The following is a 20431-nucleotide window of genomic DNA, read 5'->3' as shown; positions in this document are numbered from 1 at the left end:
AAGATACAAGATACACAAGCAAAGTATAGTTGGCCGGAGTCTCTTTATATATATATAGCACACAGGAAGCAGGAGATATCAGACAGGAAACAAGATGGACCCCGAGGCTGTCAATTCCATTTTGGACAAGGGCAGAACCAAACAGAACAGGTACATACAGCTCCATCTTGGACAAGGGCAGAAACCGGACAGAACAGACACATGACTCAGATCCTTACACTGCCTTCCGTTCTACCCGCCAGTCTGTCTATGGGCAAGTCCGCCTGCTTACCAGGAAGCACCTGCCAGTTACCTGCCTGCCGTGCCTTCTAGCCCGCTTACCTGGGAGCACTCGCCTGTTACCGGCCTGTTACCTGCTAGCCTACCTGGAGGCTCTGCCATCACTTGCCGTGACCACCCGCCTGCTAACCTAGAGACTTCAGACTGCTTGGCCGTCACTTGCCGTAGCCTACCTGGAGGCTCCTGCTGTCACTTGCCGTGACTACCTGTCTGTTAACCTAGAGACTTTAACCTGCTCTGCCGTCACGTGCCGTGACCACCTGTCAACTATCCAGAGACTTCTGCCTGCTTGTTGTGTCCATCCGCTATACCGGTCAGCCCCAGTCTTCTGACCCGTGGGAGCCACCTGCTCTCTTACAAGGTCATCCCCAGAGTAGTACCTGGTCCCTCTGCTCGGTCCCTCCCTGGTCACGGAGTCGTTAGCCGCCGTACGACCAGGGTCGGTCTGAGTTGATACTTAGTTACGCCCCTCCTTGCACCGCGGCACAGAGGTTCCACCACCCGGATCCGTAACAAGTATTGCCACATAATCTTCTTTTCTCATGATATCATCTATTTTGTGAAGTTCACCAGTCCCTCCTGCAGCAAAAAAAATCTACAACATGATGCTGCCACCCCCGTTTTACAGTTGGGATGGTGTTCTTATGCTTCCAAGCTTCTCTCTTTTTCCTCCAAACGTAACGATGGTCATTAAGCCCAAAAAGTTCTATTTTAGTTTCTTCAGACCACAGGACATGTTTCCAAAAATTAAAGGCGTTGTCCAGTACTTTTTACTATGGCACAAATGTATTTACCCTGTTAAGATAAGGGTTTTTGTAAATACCTTTCGTTGTCCTTCTGGCCTGTGAGCGGCGCTATCGCTGGCCGCTCACAAGCATCGCGTGACCCCCAACTTCAGCCAGCTCTTCCTTCTACTGATGTCACGTCAAGTGAGGCGAGACATCAGTGACACGGTCCCCGCTTTGGATGCCGGGCCTATGGGCAGGGTTACCCCGCGGGTCACACCCAGCATCCACTGCGTGCTTTCCCAATGAGGAGAGGGAAAGAGAGCGGTGGATGCTGGGTGTGACGCGCGGGGTAACCCCGCCCACAGCCCATCACTCACTGTGGAGCGCAGCACTGAGTCACGCACGGCTGCAGCCAGAATTTGACGTGACATCAGTGGATGTCAGAGCTGGCTGCAGCCGGGCGTCACGTGAGCGGCCAGAAGGACAAAGAAAGGTATTTACAAAAACTTTTATCTGAACAGGGTAAATACATTGGGGGACATTTGGGCCATAGTAAAAAGTACTGGACATCTTCTTTAAGGTCTTTGTTACTGTGCAGATTTGCAAACATTAATCTGGCTTTTTTATGTTTCTTTTGCAGTAATGGCTTCTTCCTGGCCATGTTGATACATGGCAGAGTGGCAGAGTGGCTTTTCAGCCTATGTTGATACAGTACTCATTTCACTCTGGATATTGACACAATCTTACCAGCTTCCGCCATCATCTTCACAAGGTCTTTTGCTTTGGTCCTTGGGTTGATATGTACATGTCGGACCAAAGCATGTTCATCTCTGGGACACAGAACCCATCTCCTTTCTGAGCGGTATGATGGCTGGACATTCCCATCTTGTTTGTACTTGTGTATAATTGTTTGTACAGATGAACGAAGCACCTTCAGGTATCTTGAAATTGTACCCATGGATGAGCCAGACTTGTGCAAGTCCACAATTCCCTTCCTGATATCTTTGCTTATTTCTTTAGACTTTCCCATGATGCTACACAAAGAAGCAGTGTGTTTCAGGTGGGCATTAAAATACATCCACAAGTGTGTCTCTAATTAACTTTGCAGAAATAAAAATGCGATAAAACATTCTCGCTTCCTAATTTTTCTGCCATTTGACAAATATTAAAAATTATGGCAATCCTAATTGACTTAAAACGGGAAAGGTTTATTCTGATTTCGTGTCAGATATTGAGAAAAACATCATATGTGTCTTTTTATATAGTGTATGGAAACTTCTGGTTTCAACTGTACATAGAACTTTATTCACACAGATACAGTTGAAACCAGAAGTTGGGCCCCACTTTATGTATATCATTTGATCTCATTGTTTCCTTATTGTCTTAATTAATTCACCTAGACGGGCATTTTATAGGTAGCTTTTAGGCGGGTAGCTACCTTCTGTCCTACAATCATCATGATTTTATTATGTCTTGTTAACATCTTAGGCCTAATATATCAGGCCTTCTTGCCCCTTTTGGGGCATGATTAATTTTTACATATTACTGACTTAGACATGTAAACATTAGTTTATCTTAGATCTCTTACTATGATTTTTTATATATTTTTAATCATGATGTCCATTAGATACATATATACCCGCAATTATGTGCTCACTTGCCCTATATTGATTATTTTATATTGATACGCTGTTCCCCAGCACATGTCACTTTATCTTGTAAATTTTGTTTGAATGTTAGTACAATAAACCTCATTTCAAGGCAGAAACATTACTGTGTCCAACAGTTATTACATATATCAAACTGAAATAGCTGTTGCAAAAACACCAATTTTTATAAAACATTAAGCTTAAGATTAATAGGGGTGCCCAAACTTTTTCATATAACTGTAACTTTAAAGGGCATTTTCATAATTTCATTCTTATCCTTTCCTACTCTATCCTGCCACCAGCACTGGTGCCTGCCCATTCATATAACTTTAATTAGCATCTTCACTTTCACCACACTCATCAGTGTATTCACTTTCCACCAGTGAGAGGCTAGGCAGCTTTATTTATTCTTTATTTTTCATATTTACACAGTGATTTATTACACATCATCACGTTTCTCATTAGATATAATCCCCTCAGTGTATCATTGTGCATCATTTTCCCTGCAACATGGCCCCCCTTAAATTATTCTAATATATTCATAACTCATCATTTCATAATCTATAATTCATCATACACCTACATCGTTTCCTATTGAGTTCTCCTTTTTGTATTATTGCATCATTTCATCTACACGACCCTTAGTAATCCATTGATTTCAATCCGCATCAATCTGCATCACAGAGACAGTGTGCATGCTCCGCTTTCGATGCCTCCAGGACTTCTGATGATGCTCATCACATGACCCGCTTGTGTTCCACGCTTGCGGTCATTGGGCGCCGGAAGGAAGATTCCCATTCGGAGAAGCTGGCACAACAGCGTCATGCATCCATTAAGTCTCACATGAGTCGGGCACTCTGGGACTCCCATTGGCCACCTTTGAATTTAAATATTTGAGTCATCCCTCACTCTGACACGCCCCCGGAAGAAGCTGGCGGTAAAACGCGCGTCGGGGTGAGGGGATGCAGCTGGTGACTACTTCCACCATCCAGGATTACTACGCTCAGCCTTACATACAAGTGTCACCTCTAGATTACCCTCTGATTATACCTATAGGCATTTGCCATTCATATCCCTAGGCTCCCATACCAATGTTGCATCTATGCCTCACTTGTTCACTACACGGACACTGATCCTAATCACTTAGCATTATCCCTGTCAGGTCTATACTGTATGCATTTGCATTTGATATTTGTACTCTTTCTGGTTTGGGATTTTTTGCTATCTAAGGCCTCTTTCACACTTCCGTGTTTCTAGTACGTGTGGTGACAGTTTCCACACGTAGACCCATTCAAATCTATGGGTCAGCGCACATGTCAGTGTGTTTTCATGGGATGTGTGCTCCACAAGCTGACATGTCCATTTTTTGCACATGCACGGTCCGCAAAACGTCCCACATGGATGACATCTGTGTGTTATCAGTGTAACACGTATCGGCGCCTGGGAATCAACGCTACAGTTTGTGCTGTTCCCAAGCGCCGGGTGCTGAACACTGCCCTCATCATAGTTCCTGCCGACACTGGGATCAGCACCAGCAGGGACAATGATGAGGGTAGTAGGGTCTGCTCCCCCAGTGTCCACCAGTGTAAAAATAAAATTAAAATAATAAAATTCATATAGTCACCTGTCCAGAGATGTCCCCCGCTGTAATCGTCTGACCGCTGACGCTGAGGAGCCGAGGAGAATGAGCCACTCCAACGGGCCACGGAGCTGCGCTCAGGAGCGGTGTCCTGCCACTCAATGAGCGCAGCTCCGGAACAGCTCGCTGGAGCGAGTCATTCTACCCGGCTCCTCTGCTGAATGTCCCTCACTACCAGCGCCCCTATGACAACTCCTCCTGCCAGGGGAGAAAGAAATGGTAAATGGCATGGCTAAAATTTGCCTCAACATCCGTCCTTCTTTCTATTCCTCAAAAGTTGGGAGGTATACACACACGGCTCCGCACGCTTCATACACGCACGGCTCCGCTCCGCACGCCTCGCACATACGCGTCTCCGCTCCGTACACCTCGTACACACACACGGCTCTGCTCCGTACACACATGCGACTCCGCTCCGTACACACATGCGGCTCCGCTCCGTACACCTCGTACACACACACACGGCTCCACTCCGTACACCTCGTACACACACGGCTCTGCTCCGTACACCCGACTCCGCTCTGTACACACGGCTGCACTCGGTACACCTTGAACACACGGCTCTGCCCTGTATACACGGCTGAACTCCGTACACCTCGTACACACACGGCTCCGCTCCGTACACTTCGTACACGCGCGGCTTCGCTCCGTACACCTCGTACACGCGCGGCTTCGCTCCGTACACCTCGTACACGCGCCGCTTCGCTCCGTACACCTCGTGCACGTGCGGCTCCGCTCCGTACACCTCGTACACGCGCGGCTCCACTCCGTACACCTCGTACACGCGCGGCTCTGCTCCGTACACGCGCGGCTCCGCTCCGTACACCTTGTACACACACACGGCTCCGCTCCGTACACCTCGTACACACACGGCTCCGCTCCGTACACCTCGTACACGCGCGGCTCTGCTCCGTACACACGCGGCTCCGCTCCGTACACCTCGTACACGCCTGGCTCCACTCCGTACACCTCGTACACACGGCTCCGCTCCGTACACCTCGTACACACGCGGCTCCACTCCGTACACCTCGTACACGCCTGGCTCCACTCCGTACACCTCGTACACACGGCTGCGCTCCGTACGCCTCGTCCACACGCGGCTCCGTACACACGCGGCTCCGCTCCGTACGCCTCCTACACGCGCGGCTCCGCTCCGTACGCCTCCTACACGCGCGGCTCCGCTCCGTACGCCTCCTACACGCGCGGCTCCGCTCCGTACGCCTCCTACACGCGCGGCTCCGCTCCTTGAGCCTCTGTAGGTAATAGACATTTATAATAATATGTATTGAAGGGGCAAGAAGCAATAGATCAACAAGAACTCGTCATCCACATGAATAGTGACTGACGCTCGCTGATTGCTAGTTGTTCAGGGCTGGAATTGAGGTCAAAGTGCAAAAATAAGGGATGATTGTCTGTGGGATTTATACATGGGGAATGTTTCCATGTGCTATGAAGATGAATGTATAAGTTGGAACGATCTCTGACTACCTATGCTCTGGGAAGGAGCTAATAAAGTGCCCCAATAAAGTACAGCAATACTCACCTATAGAATAATAATATACTGTTTATTATTTTTATTATTAGTATCCAAGTCTGATACTAATAATAGTATCATACTGTGTGAGACCATCATACTGAGCTAGATGGGCACACAGGAGAACAATTCCCTTGTGATGAGTCAGATAGGGGTAAGTAGGTGAGAAATACAGACCATTGGTCTCTCTGAAGGAAAAACCTACAAACAGGGACGCCAATGCCCAATAGAATAAAATGTGTAAACCTTTATTAATTTCAACAAAGAACAAATAGACTCACACAAATATTAAAAAGAGGACCAGATGCAGAGTATGGTAAGTCACTCAGAAAGTGATTAAGACCTTTTCCTAGATGTAGCCCAAGTAAAGTGCTATACATGTGGATAAGGGCTGAGAGACTGAACCACTAATGGACACAGAGACATGGGAAGCAAGATGAAATAGACTTTCCAGCTCAAGCAAAGGGTGGCCACAACCTTATATGCACTTGTGCACATTAGACTGAAAAAACCTGAAGGACTGAACTGGAATGTAAATTGGTGTGCATGCAGCATGTAAGAGCATGTTCACACATGGCCACTAACCAGAAAAAAAGACAGAAACACAATACACAAATACCCTGAAATAAATAAATAAACCACAATAGTGCATGAAAATAATAAAGGGTACTTAGTTAACATAATTTTGATCAAAATAATGCGAAAGCCTTATGTGTAATGTGCACAAGTGCATATAAGGGTGTGGCCACTCTTTGCCTGAGCTGGAAAGTCTATTTCACCTTGCTTCCCATGTCTCTGTGTCCACTGTTTTGGTTCAGTCTCTCAGCCCTTATCTACATGTATGTCACTTGACAAATGGTAAGGTTTTTAATATTAGAGTAAGGACTGTACCATAAGGGTCGCTACGACGAGGCGGGATGGCTTTCACATTATTTTGGTCAAAAATTATGTTAACTGAGTACCCTTTATTATTTTCATGCACTATTGCGGTTTGTTTCTTTGTTTATTTATTTATTTCAGGGTATTTGTGTTTTGTAAGAAAATCCTTACTGAGAGCTGGAAGAGCCGAGAAAACAGTGTAGACAATTTCTTCAAAGCAGAGAATGAAGTTTATTCAGAGGTACGTGGCAGAACAGTTCAGAAAGCAGGCAGGGAGAATATACTTGACACGCGCAGGTGTCTAGACGAGCGACACAGCATTAGGATATCTGGCGATGGTCTGGCCATGGTGTGGCTTCGGTCTGGCGATGGTGTGGCCTTGGCGGTGGACTGCCTTGGCGATGGACTTTCATGGACTGCCTGTAGACTGGCGATAGAATGGCCCTGAACAACAGTATCAGAGCCTTTTTATGCATAGCTTAAACAAAGGAACTACATATTGCGGCAAAAGACTTATACATGATAACATCATACTGCAGGGAGGACGTGCATTTTAGAACACCAATGTGATAATGCAACATGACAATATTTATGAGTATTTTTACCAAACTCCATTAGAATCTATAAATTCTCATGTCGTTACTTAAGTAATGACTAGTGTTGAGCGATACCTTCCGATATCAGGAAATATCGTATCGGATTGGATCGGACCGATACTCAAAAAGTATCGGATATCGCCGATTCCGATACCGGAAACCAATGCAAGTCAATGGGACACTAATATCGGAATGAAAATAAACCCTTTCTTTCCTTGTAGGTTAATTCTACATGAAGTAAAACAACTAAGAATAATGTAGAATGTATTATGCGAAAAGCCAGCAATTCATCAGCGGCATACACCGGTACCCGACAATTTACAACAGAAAGAATAGAGCACCACACATAGATTAGATAGATAGAAACATGTCAGTCACATATATATGAAGTACAGTGACAGTGTTGCTTACTGTACTTGTCATTTAGTGTAAAGGATTTATTAAAAAAAATAATAGTGTTTTCATGCACCGTCTCTTTAAAAAAGCCGGCCGGCAATTCAGCAGCGGTACCCGACAATTTATGACAGACAGAATAGAGCTTCACACATAGATTAGATAGATAGAAACATGTCAGTCACATATATATGAAGTACAGTGACAGTGTTGGTTACTGTACTTGTCATTTAGTGTAAAGGATTTATTTAAAAAAATAATAGTGTTTTCATGCACCGTCTCTTTAAGAAAGCCGGCCGGCAATTCAGCATCTGTACCCGACAATTTAGAATAGAAGGAATAGAGAATCACACATAGATTAGATAGATAGAAACATGTCAGTCACATATATATGAAGTACAGTGACAGTGTTGATTACTGTACTTGTCATTTAGTGTTAAAATAAAGGATTTATTTAAAAAAAAATTGGCGTGAGGTTCCCCTTAATTTTAGTCTCTAGCGGAGGTTAAGCAGACAGCTGGGGCAGATGTTTGAAGCCTGGGAAGGGGGTAATACCCACGGAGCTTCCCAGGCTACTAATATCAGCCCCCAGCTGAATACATAGCCTTTACTAGCTATTAAAATGGGGGACCCCCCCCAAAAAAAATGACGTGGGGTCCCCCCTAATTTAATAGCTAGCAAAGGCTAGGCAGACAGCTGGGGGCTGATATTAATAGCCCAGGAAGGGAGCCATGAATATTGACCCCCTCCCAGGCTAGAAACACCAGCCGTCAGCCGCCCCAGAAATGGCGCATCCAGGCATGCTTGCGCTCCTCAGCGTCTCTCTGTGACAGCATCCAGATGAGCCGACAATGAAATCGGCTCACCTCAGGCACGTCACTGACAGCGTGGGAGAATTCTCCTGCACTCAGCGCTTCAGCGTGAGAATTTTCCCACGCTGTCAGTGACATGCATGAGGTGAGGTCATGTCCAATGAACTCAGCTCACCTCATGCACGTCACTGACAGCGTGGGAAAATTCTCACGCTGAAGCGCTGAGTGCAGGAAAATTCTCCCACGCTGTCAGTGACGTGCATGAGGTGAGGTCATGTCCAATGAACTCAGCTCACCTCATGCACGTCACTGACAGCGTGGGAGAATTCTCACGCTGAAGCGCTGAGTGCAGGAGAATTTTCCCACGCTGTCAGTGACGTGCATGAGGTGAGCCGAGTTCATTGGACATGACCTCGGCTCATCTGGATGCCGTCACAGAGAGACACTGAGGAGCGCAAGCAAGCCTGCTCTTCTCAGTGTCCGCGGGATGACAGGCTGGATGGCAGCGTTCTGCTGCGGTCCAACCTGTCATCTCGATGTAGCAGAGCTGGAGCTGTCCTGGGAACCATGGAAAGGTAAGGATAAGGTTGCTTTATTATTTTTCTTTTATTGCAGGAGATCGTTGGCTTCAGCTGGAATGGGCGTGATGGTAAGTATAGTTTAATTTAGAACAATAAAGAATTGTGTCTTTATTTCAATTAAAGGACTTTATTCTGGGTGTTGTGTTTTTTTAAAATACTTTACTAGAAATTCATGGTGGTCATTTCTAATATTGGCGTGACCCCATGAATTTCGGGCTTAGGGCCAGCTAATAATGCCAAGCTGGCCTTAACCCCTTTATTACCCAGTGAGCCACCGCACCAGGGCCCTGGATGAGTTGGGTACAGCGCCAGAAGATGGCGCTTCTATGAACGCGCCATTTTCCGGGGCGGCTGCGAACTGCAATTTGCAGCGGGTGGGGCCCAGAAAGCTTGGGTCTCCCTGCGCTGCAGATTCCAGCCCCCAGCTGCCTAGTTGTACCTGGCTGGACACAAAAACAGGGCGAAGCCCCACGTATTTTTTTTTTTAATTATTTCATGAAATTCATGAAATAATTAAGAAAAAAAGGGCTTCCCTATATTGTTGTGTCCGGCCAGGTACAAATAGGCAGCTGGTGGTTGGGGGCAGCCCGTTCCTGCCTGCTGTACCTGGCTGGACACAAATATAGGGCGAAGCCCCACATCAATTTTTTTTTAATTATTTCATGAATTTCCTGAAATAATTAAAAAAAAATTGACGTGGGGCTTCGCACTATATTTGTGTCCAGCCAGGTACAGCAGGCAGGAACGGGCTGCCCCCATCCACCAGCTGCCTATTTGTACCTGGCCGGACACAACAATATAGGGAAGCCCTTTTTTTCTTTATTATTTCATGAATTTCATGAAATAATTAAAAAAAAAAATACGTGGGGCTTCTCCCTATTTTTGTGTCCAGCCAGGTACAACTAGGCAGCTGGGGGATGGAATCTGCAGGGCAGGGAGACCCAAGCTTTCTGCCCCCCCCCCCCCGCTGCAAATTGCAGTCCGCAGCCACCCCGGAAAATGGCGCGTTCATAGAAGCTGGATGCTGTACCTGGCTGGCATACAAAAATATGGCAAAGCCCACGTCAACATTTTTGGGAAAAATTAATTAAAAAATAAATAATAATTTAGGGACTGCATCTTTATTAACTCCTCAAATGTCATTTAGTGTTAAAATAAAGGATTTATTTAAAAAAAAAATTGGCGTGGGATCCCCCATAATTTTAGTCTCTAGCGGAGGTTAAGCAGACGGCTGGGGCAGATGTTTGAAGCCTGGGAAGGGGGTAATACCAACGGAGCTTCCCAGACTACTAATATCAGCCCCCAGCTGAATACCTAGCCTTTACTAGCTATTAAAATGGGGGACCCCCCCAAAAAAATGACGTGGGGTCCCCCCTATTTTAATAGCTAGCAAAGGCTAGGCAGACAGCTGGGGGCTGATATTAATAGCTCAGGAAGGGTGCCATGAATATTGACCCCCTCCCTGGCTAGAAACACCAGCCGTCAGCCGCCCCAGAAATGGCACTTAGCCTCGCTCTTCCACGCTGCCCTGGTGCGGTGGCAGGGGGTAATAGGGCTGGGGTTCATTTCAGCGCCAGCTGCCATGAAGCCCAGGTTAGTAATGATGGGCGTCTATAAGACACCCCCATTACTAACCTACAAAGTGTTAAAAAGAAAAAACACACACTACACCCAGAAAAAAATAATTTATTTGAAATAAAACACACCATTTTATTTAATTCTTAGTTTACTAAAAAAAAAAATAGTTACCTGTCCACGTTCCTGCGCTGATCTCCCATGCACAGCTGTCACATCTGGAGATGGTGACAGCTGTGCATGGCTGCTGTAAGCTCACACTGCCGGGAACACGTCAGCTCCCGGCAGCGGGAGCCACTGACTGAGGTCACCGGAGTGCATTCAGTCAGCGCAGCTCCGGAGACCTCCTTTACGGCACTGCTGTACCGTGGGAATTTCTCACGATACAGCAGGGCTGTAAAGCAGCTAACCGGAGCAGCGCTGCCTGAACTCCGGTGAACCCGCTTATGCAATGACGGGGCTGCTTTACGGCCCCGTCATTCTAGCGGCGGCGGCTGTTCAGAGCGGTCACATTCTATGTGGCTCCTCTGAACTGGAGATCTTCGTGGGACACTCGTGGACTACTACGGAGGGGTAAGGATAAGGTTGTGGTTTATTATTTTATATTTTATTACAGGAGATCGATGGCTTCGGGGAATTAGGTGAGTATAGGTGTAGTTTTTTATTTTTTACTTTATTTTAGGTGGCGATCGGCAGGGACAGGTAATGTATAAACTAATTTACTGTAGGTAACCACTGGCCACCAATGACATGTATTTAAAATTTATTGGGGACCATGGGTCAATTTAAATAGCAGGATCAGGCTGATGGGAACTACTGCTCCCATCGAGCTGATCCTGCTGGCACGAGTGGACGGGGGACAGACATAGGCCGATGGGAGTAGTAGTGTCACATCGGCCTATGTCTGCCTGCACGCACACACCCCCAGACATCGCACAGACACCGCACACACCCGCACACACGCCCAGACATCGCACAGACACCGCGCACACACACCCGCAGACACCGCGCACACCCGCACACACTCGCAGACATCGCACAGACACCGCGCACACCCGCACACACTCGCAGACATCGCACAGACACCGCACACACCCGCACACACTCGCAGACATCGCACAGACACCGCGCACACCCCCGCAGACATTGCACACACACTCGCAGACACACGCACAGACACCCACACACACTAATCATGACGGGCTGATGGTCTGGGAGGTGAGGCTGACCTGTGCGGCCGTGGGAAAGTTCATGTGAGTTCATGCAATGCAGTCAAGCATGAACTCACATGAACCCTCCGAGGGCACCGCGGCGACTTCAAATGAACAGCTGATCGGCATCACCTGATACCTCAGCTGTTCATTTGAAATAACCGGCGGGAAAGCGCAGCACAGAACGGGAAAGCCGGCGGTGAAGTCTTTTCACTGCCGGCTTCCCCGCCCGGGTCCTTCGCTCCCCGCTCCTTGGTGCTGCGCTCCCCGCCCGGTCTTAACTTACGATCAGGATGGGAGGTGGCGAGGGGAGCGGAGGATCGGGGTGGGAGGCTGCGGGGAAGCAGTATGGGGCTGTGTGATTGTTTAAAAGCCGGCGGCTATTTACCGCCCGCCGGTTTTTTACCGCGCGCCGGCTTTTAAACAATCAGGAGAATTCTCTCACGCTGGGATGGCATTCTGATGACAGGCTGGATCTCAGCTGAGTGCTGCCATCCAGCTTGTCATCGTTCAGAGACACTGCAGAGCGCAGGCATTATGGGAACTTCCGATTCCGGTATTCGATATTGTAAAAGTATCGGAATTAAGTATCGGAATTCCGATACCGCGAATATCGGCCGATACCCGATATTTCAGTATCGGAATGCTCAACACTAGTAATGACAGTTTCCTAATAATTCTCGACATATTGCCAACTGTATTGTCCTAATTTCCATACCACAATTACAAGGACATTATTTACTACCCTAAGGAATTGGGCCAAAAAATGGCAAATGGGGTTCAATGCCGATAAATGTAAGGTCATGCACATGGGAAAGAAAAACAGCAGTCACCCATACATATTAAATGGGAAACCGTTGGGGAAATCTGACATGGAGAAGGACCTGGGCGTCTTGGTTAATAGCAAATTAAATTGCAGTGCTCAGTGTCAGGCAGCAGCTGCGAAGGCAAATAGAGTCATGGCATGCATCAGAAGAGGAATAGGGGCATATGATGAGAACATTGTTCTTCCTCTGTATAAAGCGCTGGTAAGGCCGCACTTAGAATATTGTGCACAGTTCTGGGCTCCGGTGCTCAGGAAAGACATATTGGAGCTAGAGCGGGTACAAAGGAGGGCGACTAAGGTAATAAAGGGAATGGAGGGACTAGAATACCCAGAGAGGTTGTCAAAATTAGGCCTATTTACGTTGGAAAAGAGAAGGCTTAGGGGAGACCTCATAAACATGTATAAATACATCAGGGGGCAGTACAGAGATCTCTCCCATGACCTGTTTATACCAAGGATGGTGACAAAGACGAGGGGGCACACTATGCGTCTGGAGGAAAGGAGGTTCCTGCACCAGCATAGAAGGGGATTCTTTACGGTAAGAGCCGTGAGACTCTGGAACTCTCTGGGAGAGGAAGTGGTGATGTCCAACTCACTTAATGAGTTCAAGAGAGGCCTGGACGCCTTTCTTGAGAGCAATAAAATTACATCTTATGCTTAGTGATAGTTAATTAATCCAGGGATTTAATCTGACTGCCAGATTGGTGTCGGGAAGTGAATTTTTCCTCAATGATGTAAATTGGCCTATACCGCATGGTTTTTTGTTGCCTTCCCCTGGATCAACGCTGCGGAATAGCTGCAGTGCACAAGAAATAGGCTGACCTGGATGGGCGCTTGTCTTTTTTCGGCCTTATAAACTATGTAACTATGTATGTAACACTACTTATTTACTCTTACATTGACCTGCAGCTGTTGCTATTAACCTTTGTGTATACTAACCATACCTGCTAATGGCACTGACATCATTTTATGATTCCCTTGTGACTAGGACGCACAGGAAATGCATCTCATTAGCTCAAACTTCTGAACAAGATGGCTGCTAGGTTTAACATGGCTGTTCAGAATATTAGGACTTCTCATTCTCTTACATGTTTCTGTCTTTGTTTTTGTCTGTTTGGTGGCCATGTGTGAACATCCTCTTACATGCTGCATACACACCAATTTACATTCCAGTTCAGTCCTTCAGGTTTTTTCAGTCTAATGTGCACAAGTGCATATAAGTGTGTGGTCACCCTTTGCCTGAGCTGGAAAGTCTATTTCATCTTGCTTCCCATGTCTCTGTGTCCATTAGTGGTTCAGTCTCTCAGCCCTTATCCACATGTATGTCACTTAACAAATGGTAAGGTTTTTAATATTAGAGTTAGGACTGTCTCATAAGGGTCGCCGTGATGAGACGGGATGGCTTTCGCATTATTTTGATCAAAATTATGTTAACTAAGTACCCTTTATTACTTTTATGCACTATTGTGGTTTATTTATTTATTTCAGGGTATTTGTGTATTGTTTCTGTCTTTTTTTTTTTAATTGATATCATATTGTGTGCCAGGAGGAAGACATCAGATAGTACTTTCTGAAGGAAAGCAAAGATTGGCAGTGGGAATCCAGATTACATGCAGGGGGCATAGCTCTGGCCAGGAGGCCTACTTAAACGGTTCGGAACTCTGCCGAGTGGGAACAGAAGACCAATAGGCCTAATTAAGGGAAGAAAACTTCACTAAGGTGAGCAGCAGGATGAGGTCCTTCGCTCAGGCCAGGAGGCCTACTTAAACGGTACAGAACTTTGCACTGAGGAAGCAGAAGACCTAATTAAAAGGGATTAAGTTAAGGAAGGATTCCTTATCTTAGACAAATAGAATTTATGGAAACAATTGTCTATAGTAGACAGGAAGCTACAGTGTTGCCAAACTGGGACACCAGTTCTCCTACGGAGAGCTGAAGATGCAATGCTTCAACAAGAAGTGTGTGGCCCTCATCAGATGAACTTTGAGAGTATCAGTGAGGAGTTGTACCAATGCACCTCAGCCAGTGAGGTCCTCACAAATAAACAGGGAGCTAACAGTAAAGGAATGTGCACACGATCCGGACAGGCAGCTCTTTGGACGCAGTATACTTTATGATGCATCCAAAGCACTGCGTTATATGAACGCAGGTGAATCCCCATGTGTTCATTGAACCATGTGTATTCACTGCATTCAATACATTGTAGTGATCTAATTTCTCATGTGGAGACTAGCGACTCCACATGAGAAATTGATATGCTGCGGTCTGGAAAGATGCGCCGCATGTCCATGTCCGCGGGTGATCCGCAGGTGCACGGAGACTCATAGTGGACATGGGATTTCTACAAATCCCATCCACTATGCTGTAACATCTCTCCGCTGCTTGTTTGACACTGCATTAGTATGCAGCGTCAAACCCGCAGCGGCTCCTGATCGTGTGCACATACCCTAACTATGAGGGGCCATAGCGACACGTCTCGCCCTATATAGTCCCCACAGGTGATGATGGGCCTTCCCATAATGATTTTCTGGACTGTTGTAGCTTGTAACAAAACTTATGTGCCACCACATGTAACCGGAAAATCTTGACTCTGCATAGTGTAGAAGAAGCATTCATAAAGTGTTGTGCCTGCTATCTGATGTATATGCTTCTCATCAAGTTCTTGTTAAGTAAAGAAAAGTTTTTTGATTTTTGGACTTTGGTCTCCCTCATTCATCTCCATACCATCTGGTCCTGGCCTGCCAAGTACAATGACAGCATGCGATCTGCAGAGTCAAGAGATATGCCAAATACATATATATATTTTTTTCCTTTTGGGGTTGAGGGGCCCAATTACAGCTATTGCTGTGGGACCTGTGATTTCTATCTACACCACTGTGTACAAGATGTGTAAAGGATAATAGTGTATTATGAAGTTGTTATGGACGTGACTTAACTAACATTGTGCAGTGAGTAATACCATCTGGACCTGGCCTGTCAAGTACATCGGTAGCATGCGGTCTGCAGAGTCAGGAAATATGACTCCAAAATGCCAAAACTGATTTATTTATTTTTTTCACATTAAACCTTTTTTTTAAACTTTTTTAAACAACTCTGCTTAGTGCGATCATACAGCAATACAAGCCACTGAAGGCTCCGGTAATGCACTGTACTACTGTAGTGCTGTGTACTATCACTGCTTGTCATGTAATACTAACGGCCCCATACACATGAGATAAGTGTTGGCTGATCGGTCATTTGGCAGACGGCTATCTCTCCTGACTCCCCCATACACACAAATATTCCAGCTTTCCTGTGAACTGTATGAGGGTCGCCTCCAGATTCCTCTAGCGGAGGATTATCTACAGGAAGAACAAACGGATTAGCATCTGAAATTCAGTATGCCAAATCCTTCTCTGCCCTGGCATAATCTGTCAGGAGGCCCCCAAATACATTATATTGTTGAACAAACCACCGAAATTAGTGCTTTCATCAACTTTAGGCTAATGTGTCTGGGGGCATTAAAAGGTAACTTATTGGACGCTGCCTCTGGCCTGGCCTAATAGACATTCGTACATTACAGGCCCAGACACCATTATTAGGCATTTAAGTATCGTAGTAACTAGGCAGCCCCCTGCTATCGAGTACTTGGGGGAAGGGGCATTGAGCTGAATTCTACCAAACCCTCTTAGATGCCATGTTTGCTTTTGACAGCAGCAAGTGGGTAAGCTGCCAGGGTTTTGTGCAGCCACACCTGTGCGATCCCTGCGACGTACATCTATGTCCTGATGCTCAAAAGAGTTATTTTTTTAAAAAACAAATGTTTAACGTATTAAAAAATAACAAAATGTATCTTATGCGTTTTGCATGTTTTTTTTTATTGTTACATGAACTGATGGTGCCAATTTTCTTTTGAAACATTTTAATATCTTTTTTTCTGGTGTTTTTCTTGTAATATAAGGCCAGAAATAAACCCCATAAAACACTGTACATGGAGACTTTGGCATCAAATCATTTCTGTCTGCCCTGTTTGTGCAAATAAAAAATCTTTTATAAAATCCTCAAACTTCTGTGTGTAAATCAGAAATGAGATGTAACATGATATAAGATTACAGTCCGGGGAAGACGGGAAACGTTCATATAGACGGCCAGTGGAGATGTAGTCAGTGACGGACTCTGGCCGAATATGTTTCTAGAGCCGTAGTAGAAGATGAAGATGTCGTCCTCATCATGAAGTAGTTATTTCTCATGTCACGTGTAATGAATATCTCCTGCAGTATTGCTAATGCCGATTCCAGTGTTGGTAAATGAGATGAGAATTGGCAATACGGAAGATGAGTCTATGAGAAACGTATTCAGCTACAGACTCCAAGGAAGAAACTGCTTGCTGTCTGTTGCCTAAAATATATAGGTTTTATTAGCATATATAAAGAAGAAAGCTAAATTCTTTAAAATAATAAATCTCCTCATATGTTTCCTTTATTTTCTCCAGTAATTGTATTATTACACAGGATTTTTATGATGTTACATAGGCTCATCTTCTTCTCATTAAGGTCTCTACAATATCGGATCCTCTCAGTGAAGATCTACTATAGAAAAGAGTTTTCCACATTTACCAATCAAGGATGGATATGGACAGGGACAAGATGGCGGAGAGGATATTACACCTCACCCTAGAGATCCTCTTCCGGCTTACTGGAGAGGTACGAGATTCTGATGACGTCACATTACCTCATTATCTATGGGAATAACGGATGGACAGAACTGGAGAGGTGAGGACTCTGGAAATGTCTGTAGTGAAATTTATTAATGTGTCTCTCCATAACCAGGATTACAAAGTAGTGAAGAAGACCTCTAGTGAGCGCTGTCAGGCCCCTGTGTCTGAGGGATGGGGAAGACCCTTGAGCTCAATCATGGGTCCTCCACCTCACCCCCTGATACATGAGGACATCAATGACCAGAAGATTCTAGAACTCACCTACAAGATGATTGAGCTTCTGACTGGAGAGGTGACACTGCTGGGAATGCTGGGACCTTATACAGTAATGCTATGAAGGGATCGTGGGGATGATGGTATCATTGTTTGTGTCAGGTCCCTATAAGGTGTCAAGACTTCACTGTCTATTTCTCCATGGAAGAGTGGGTATATTTAGAAGGACACAAAGATCTGTACAAGGACGTCATGATGGAGGTTCCCCAGCCCCTCACATCACCAGGTAATAGACAGGACTAAATACACATGGCCTATAATTATCTGTATGTAAAGAATGAATTCAGTCCTGTATGTGTTTCCACCAGATCTATCCAGTAAGAGGACAACACCAGAGAGATGTCCCCGTCATCTTCCACATGACTGAAAACAAGAAGATCCCAATTTTCCTCAGGCTCATCAGGTAGATGGAGAGAAGGTGTCATGAGATCTCCCCTATGATGTTTAGACGGCTTTGAAGGTCTTGTGTTCAGTCTTGTTTTATCAACCAGTATTATATGTTTTATACTTGTGTAATGAGAACGGTGGATATGGCAGGATTAGAGCTGATCATACAACCCCTGGCAAAAATTATGGAATCACCGGGCTCAGAGGATGTTCACTCAGTTGTTTAATGTTGTTGAAAAAAAGCAGATCACAGACATGGCACAAAACTAAAGTCATTTCAAATGGCAACTTTAGGGCTTTAAGAAACACTAAAGGAAATCAAGATTAAAAATGTGGTACTCAGTAAGGGTCATTTTTTTTTAGACCAAGCAGAGGGAAAAAATTATGGAATCACTCAATTCTGAGGAAAAAATTATGGAATCACCCTGTCAATTTTAATTTCCCAAACTAACACCTGCATTAAATTAGATCTGCTCGTTAGTCTGCATCTAAAAAGGAGTGATCACACCTTGGAGAGCTGTTGAACCAAGTGGACTGACATGAATCATGGCTCCAACACGAGAGATGTCAATTGAAACAAAGGAGAAGATTATCAAACTCTTAAAAGGAGGTAAATCATCGCGCAATGTTGCAAAAGATGTTGGTTGTTCACAGTCAGCTGTATCTAAAGTTTGTATTTGGTCCAGATAACATGGGAAGGTTGTTAAAAGCAAACATACTGGTAGACCAAGGAAGACATCAAAGTGTCAAGACCGGAAACTTAAAGCAATATGTCTTCAAAACAGGAAATGCACAACAAAACAAATGAGGAATGAATGGGAGGAAACTGGAGTCAATGTCTGTGACCGAACTGTAAGAAACCGCCTAAAGGTAATGGGATTTACATACAGAAAAGCTAAACAAAAGCCATCATTAACACCTAAACAGAAAAAAACAAGGTTACAATGGGCTAAGGAAAAGCAATCATGGACTGTGGATGACTGGATGAAAGTCATATTCAGTGATGAATCGCGAATCTGCATTGGGCAAGGTGATGATACTGGAACTTTTGTTTTGTGCCGTTCCAATGAGATTTATAAAGATGACTGCATGAAGAGAACATTCAAATTTCCACAGTTATTGATGATATGGGGCTGCATGTCATGTAAAGGCACTGGGGAGATGGCTGTCATTACATCTTCAATAAATGCCCAAGTTTACATTGATATTTTGGACAGTTTTCTCATCCCATTAATTGAAAGGATGTTTGGGGATGATGACATCATTTTTCAAGATGATAATGCATCCTGCCATAGAGCAAAAACTGTGAAAACATTCCATGAAATAAGACACATAAGGTCAATGTCATGGCCTGCAAATAGTCCGGATCTCAATCCAATTGAAAATCTTTGGTGGAAGTTGAAGAAAATGGTCCATGACAAGGCTCCAACCTGCAAAGCTGATCTGGCAACAGCAATCAGAGAAAGTTGAAGTCAGATTGATGAAGAGTACTGTTTGTCACTCATTAAGTTCATGCCTCAGAGACTGCAAGCTGTTATTAAAGCCAGAGGTGGTGCAACAAAATACTAGTGATGTATGGGAGTGTTCTTTTGTGTATTTGTTTTTCATGATTCCATAATTTTTCTCAGAATTGAGTGATTCCATAATTTTTTCCCTCTGCTTGGTCTGAAAAAAATTACCCTTACTGAGCACCACATTTTTAATCTTGATTTCTTTTAGTGCTTCTTAAAGCCCTAAAGTTGCCATTTGAAATAACTTTAGTTTTGTGCCGTGTCTGTGATCTGCTTTTTTTCAACAACATTAAACAACTGAATGAACATCCTCCGAGCCCGGTGATTCCATAATTTTTGCCAGGGGTTGTAGATGTGACTCCTCCATCTGTCTGTGACTTTTACAATATTTGTTTCAGGGTGAAGATCTGACCCATATTAATACTACAGAGACCTACAGTGCCTACAAGTAGTATTCAACCCCCTGCAGATTTAGCTGGTTGACACATGCGGAATTAACTTGGCATTGTGACATTTGTACTGTAGATCAGCCTGGAAGTGGGAAATGCACTGCTGCAAATATTGTTTTTTTTGTTTGTTTGTTTGTTTTTTTTAAAACGTTAAAAGTTAATTCAGAGTGTCATTTGTTATTCAACCCCTCAAACCACAAGAATTCTGTTTGGTCCCCCTAAAGTATTAAGAAGTAGTTCAGGCACCAAGAATAATGAGCTTCACATGTGTGGATTAAAGATCTCTTTTGCCAGCCTTTTCTGACTATTTAAGACCCTCCCCAAACTTGTGAACAGCACTCAGACATGGTCAACATGGGAAAGACAAAGGAGCATTCCAAGGCCATCAGAGACAAGATCATGGAGGGTCACAA

At 44.9% G+C, this 20431-nt stretch overlaps 1 protein-coding gene across 1 annotated transcript; it reads left to right on the top strand.

The window, feature by feature from the left end:
* Positions 1 to 6607: 6607 nt before the first annotated feature.
* On the top strand, positions 6608 to 18076 carry LOC141182784 (gastrula zinc finger protein XlCGF66.1-like). The gene is made up of 6 exons (XM_073660891.1): positions 6608 to 6949; positions 14249 to 14421; positions 17235 to 17384; positions 17511 to 17690; positions 17774 to 17897; positions 17980 to 18076. Exons 3-6 carry the CDS (start codon positions 17307 to 17309, stop codon positions 18036 to 18038), a joined length of 441 nt encoding a protein of 146 aa, XP_073516992.1. The 5' UTR covers positions 6608 to 6949; positions 14249 to 14421; positions 17235 to 17306; the 3' UTR covers positions 18039 to 18076.
* The last annotated feature ends 2355 nt before the right edge of the window (positions 18077 to 20431 follow it).

Source organism: Phyllobates terribilis, unplaced genomic scaffold, assembly GCF_046119375.1.
Source record: "Phyllobates terribilis strain yellow unplaced genomic scaffold, ASM4611937v1 Scaffold_36__1_contigs__length_13169755, whole genome shotgun sequence".
Lineage (NCBI taxonomy): Eukaryota > Metazoa > Chordata > Amphibia > Anura > Dendrobatidae > Phyllobates > Phyllobates terribilis.
This window is presented reverse-complemented; position numbering and strand designations above follow the sequence as displayed.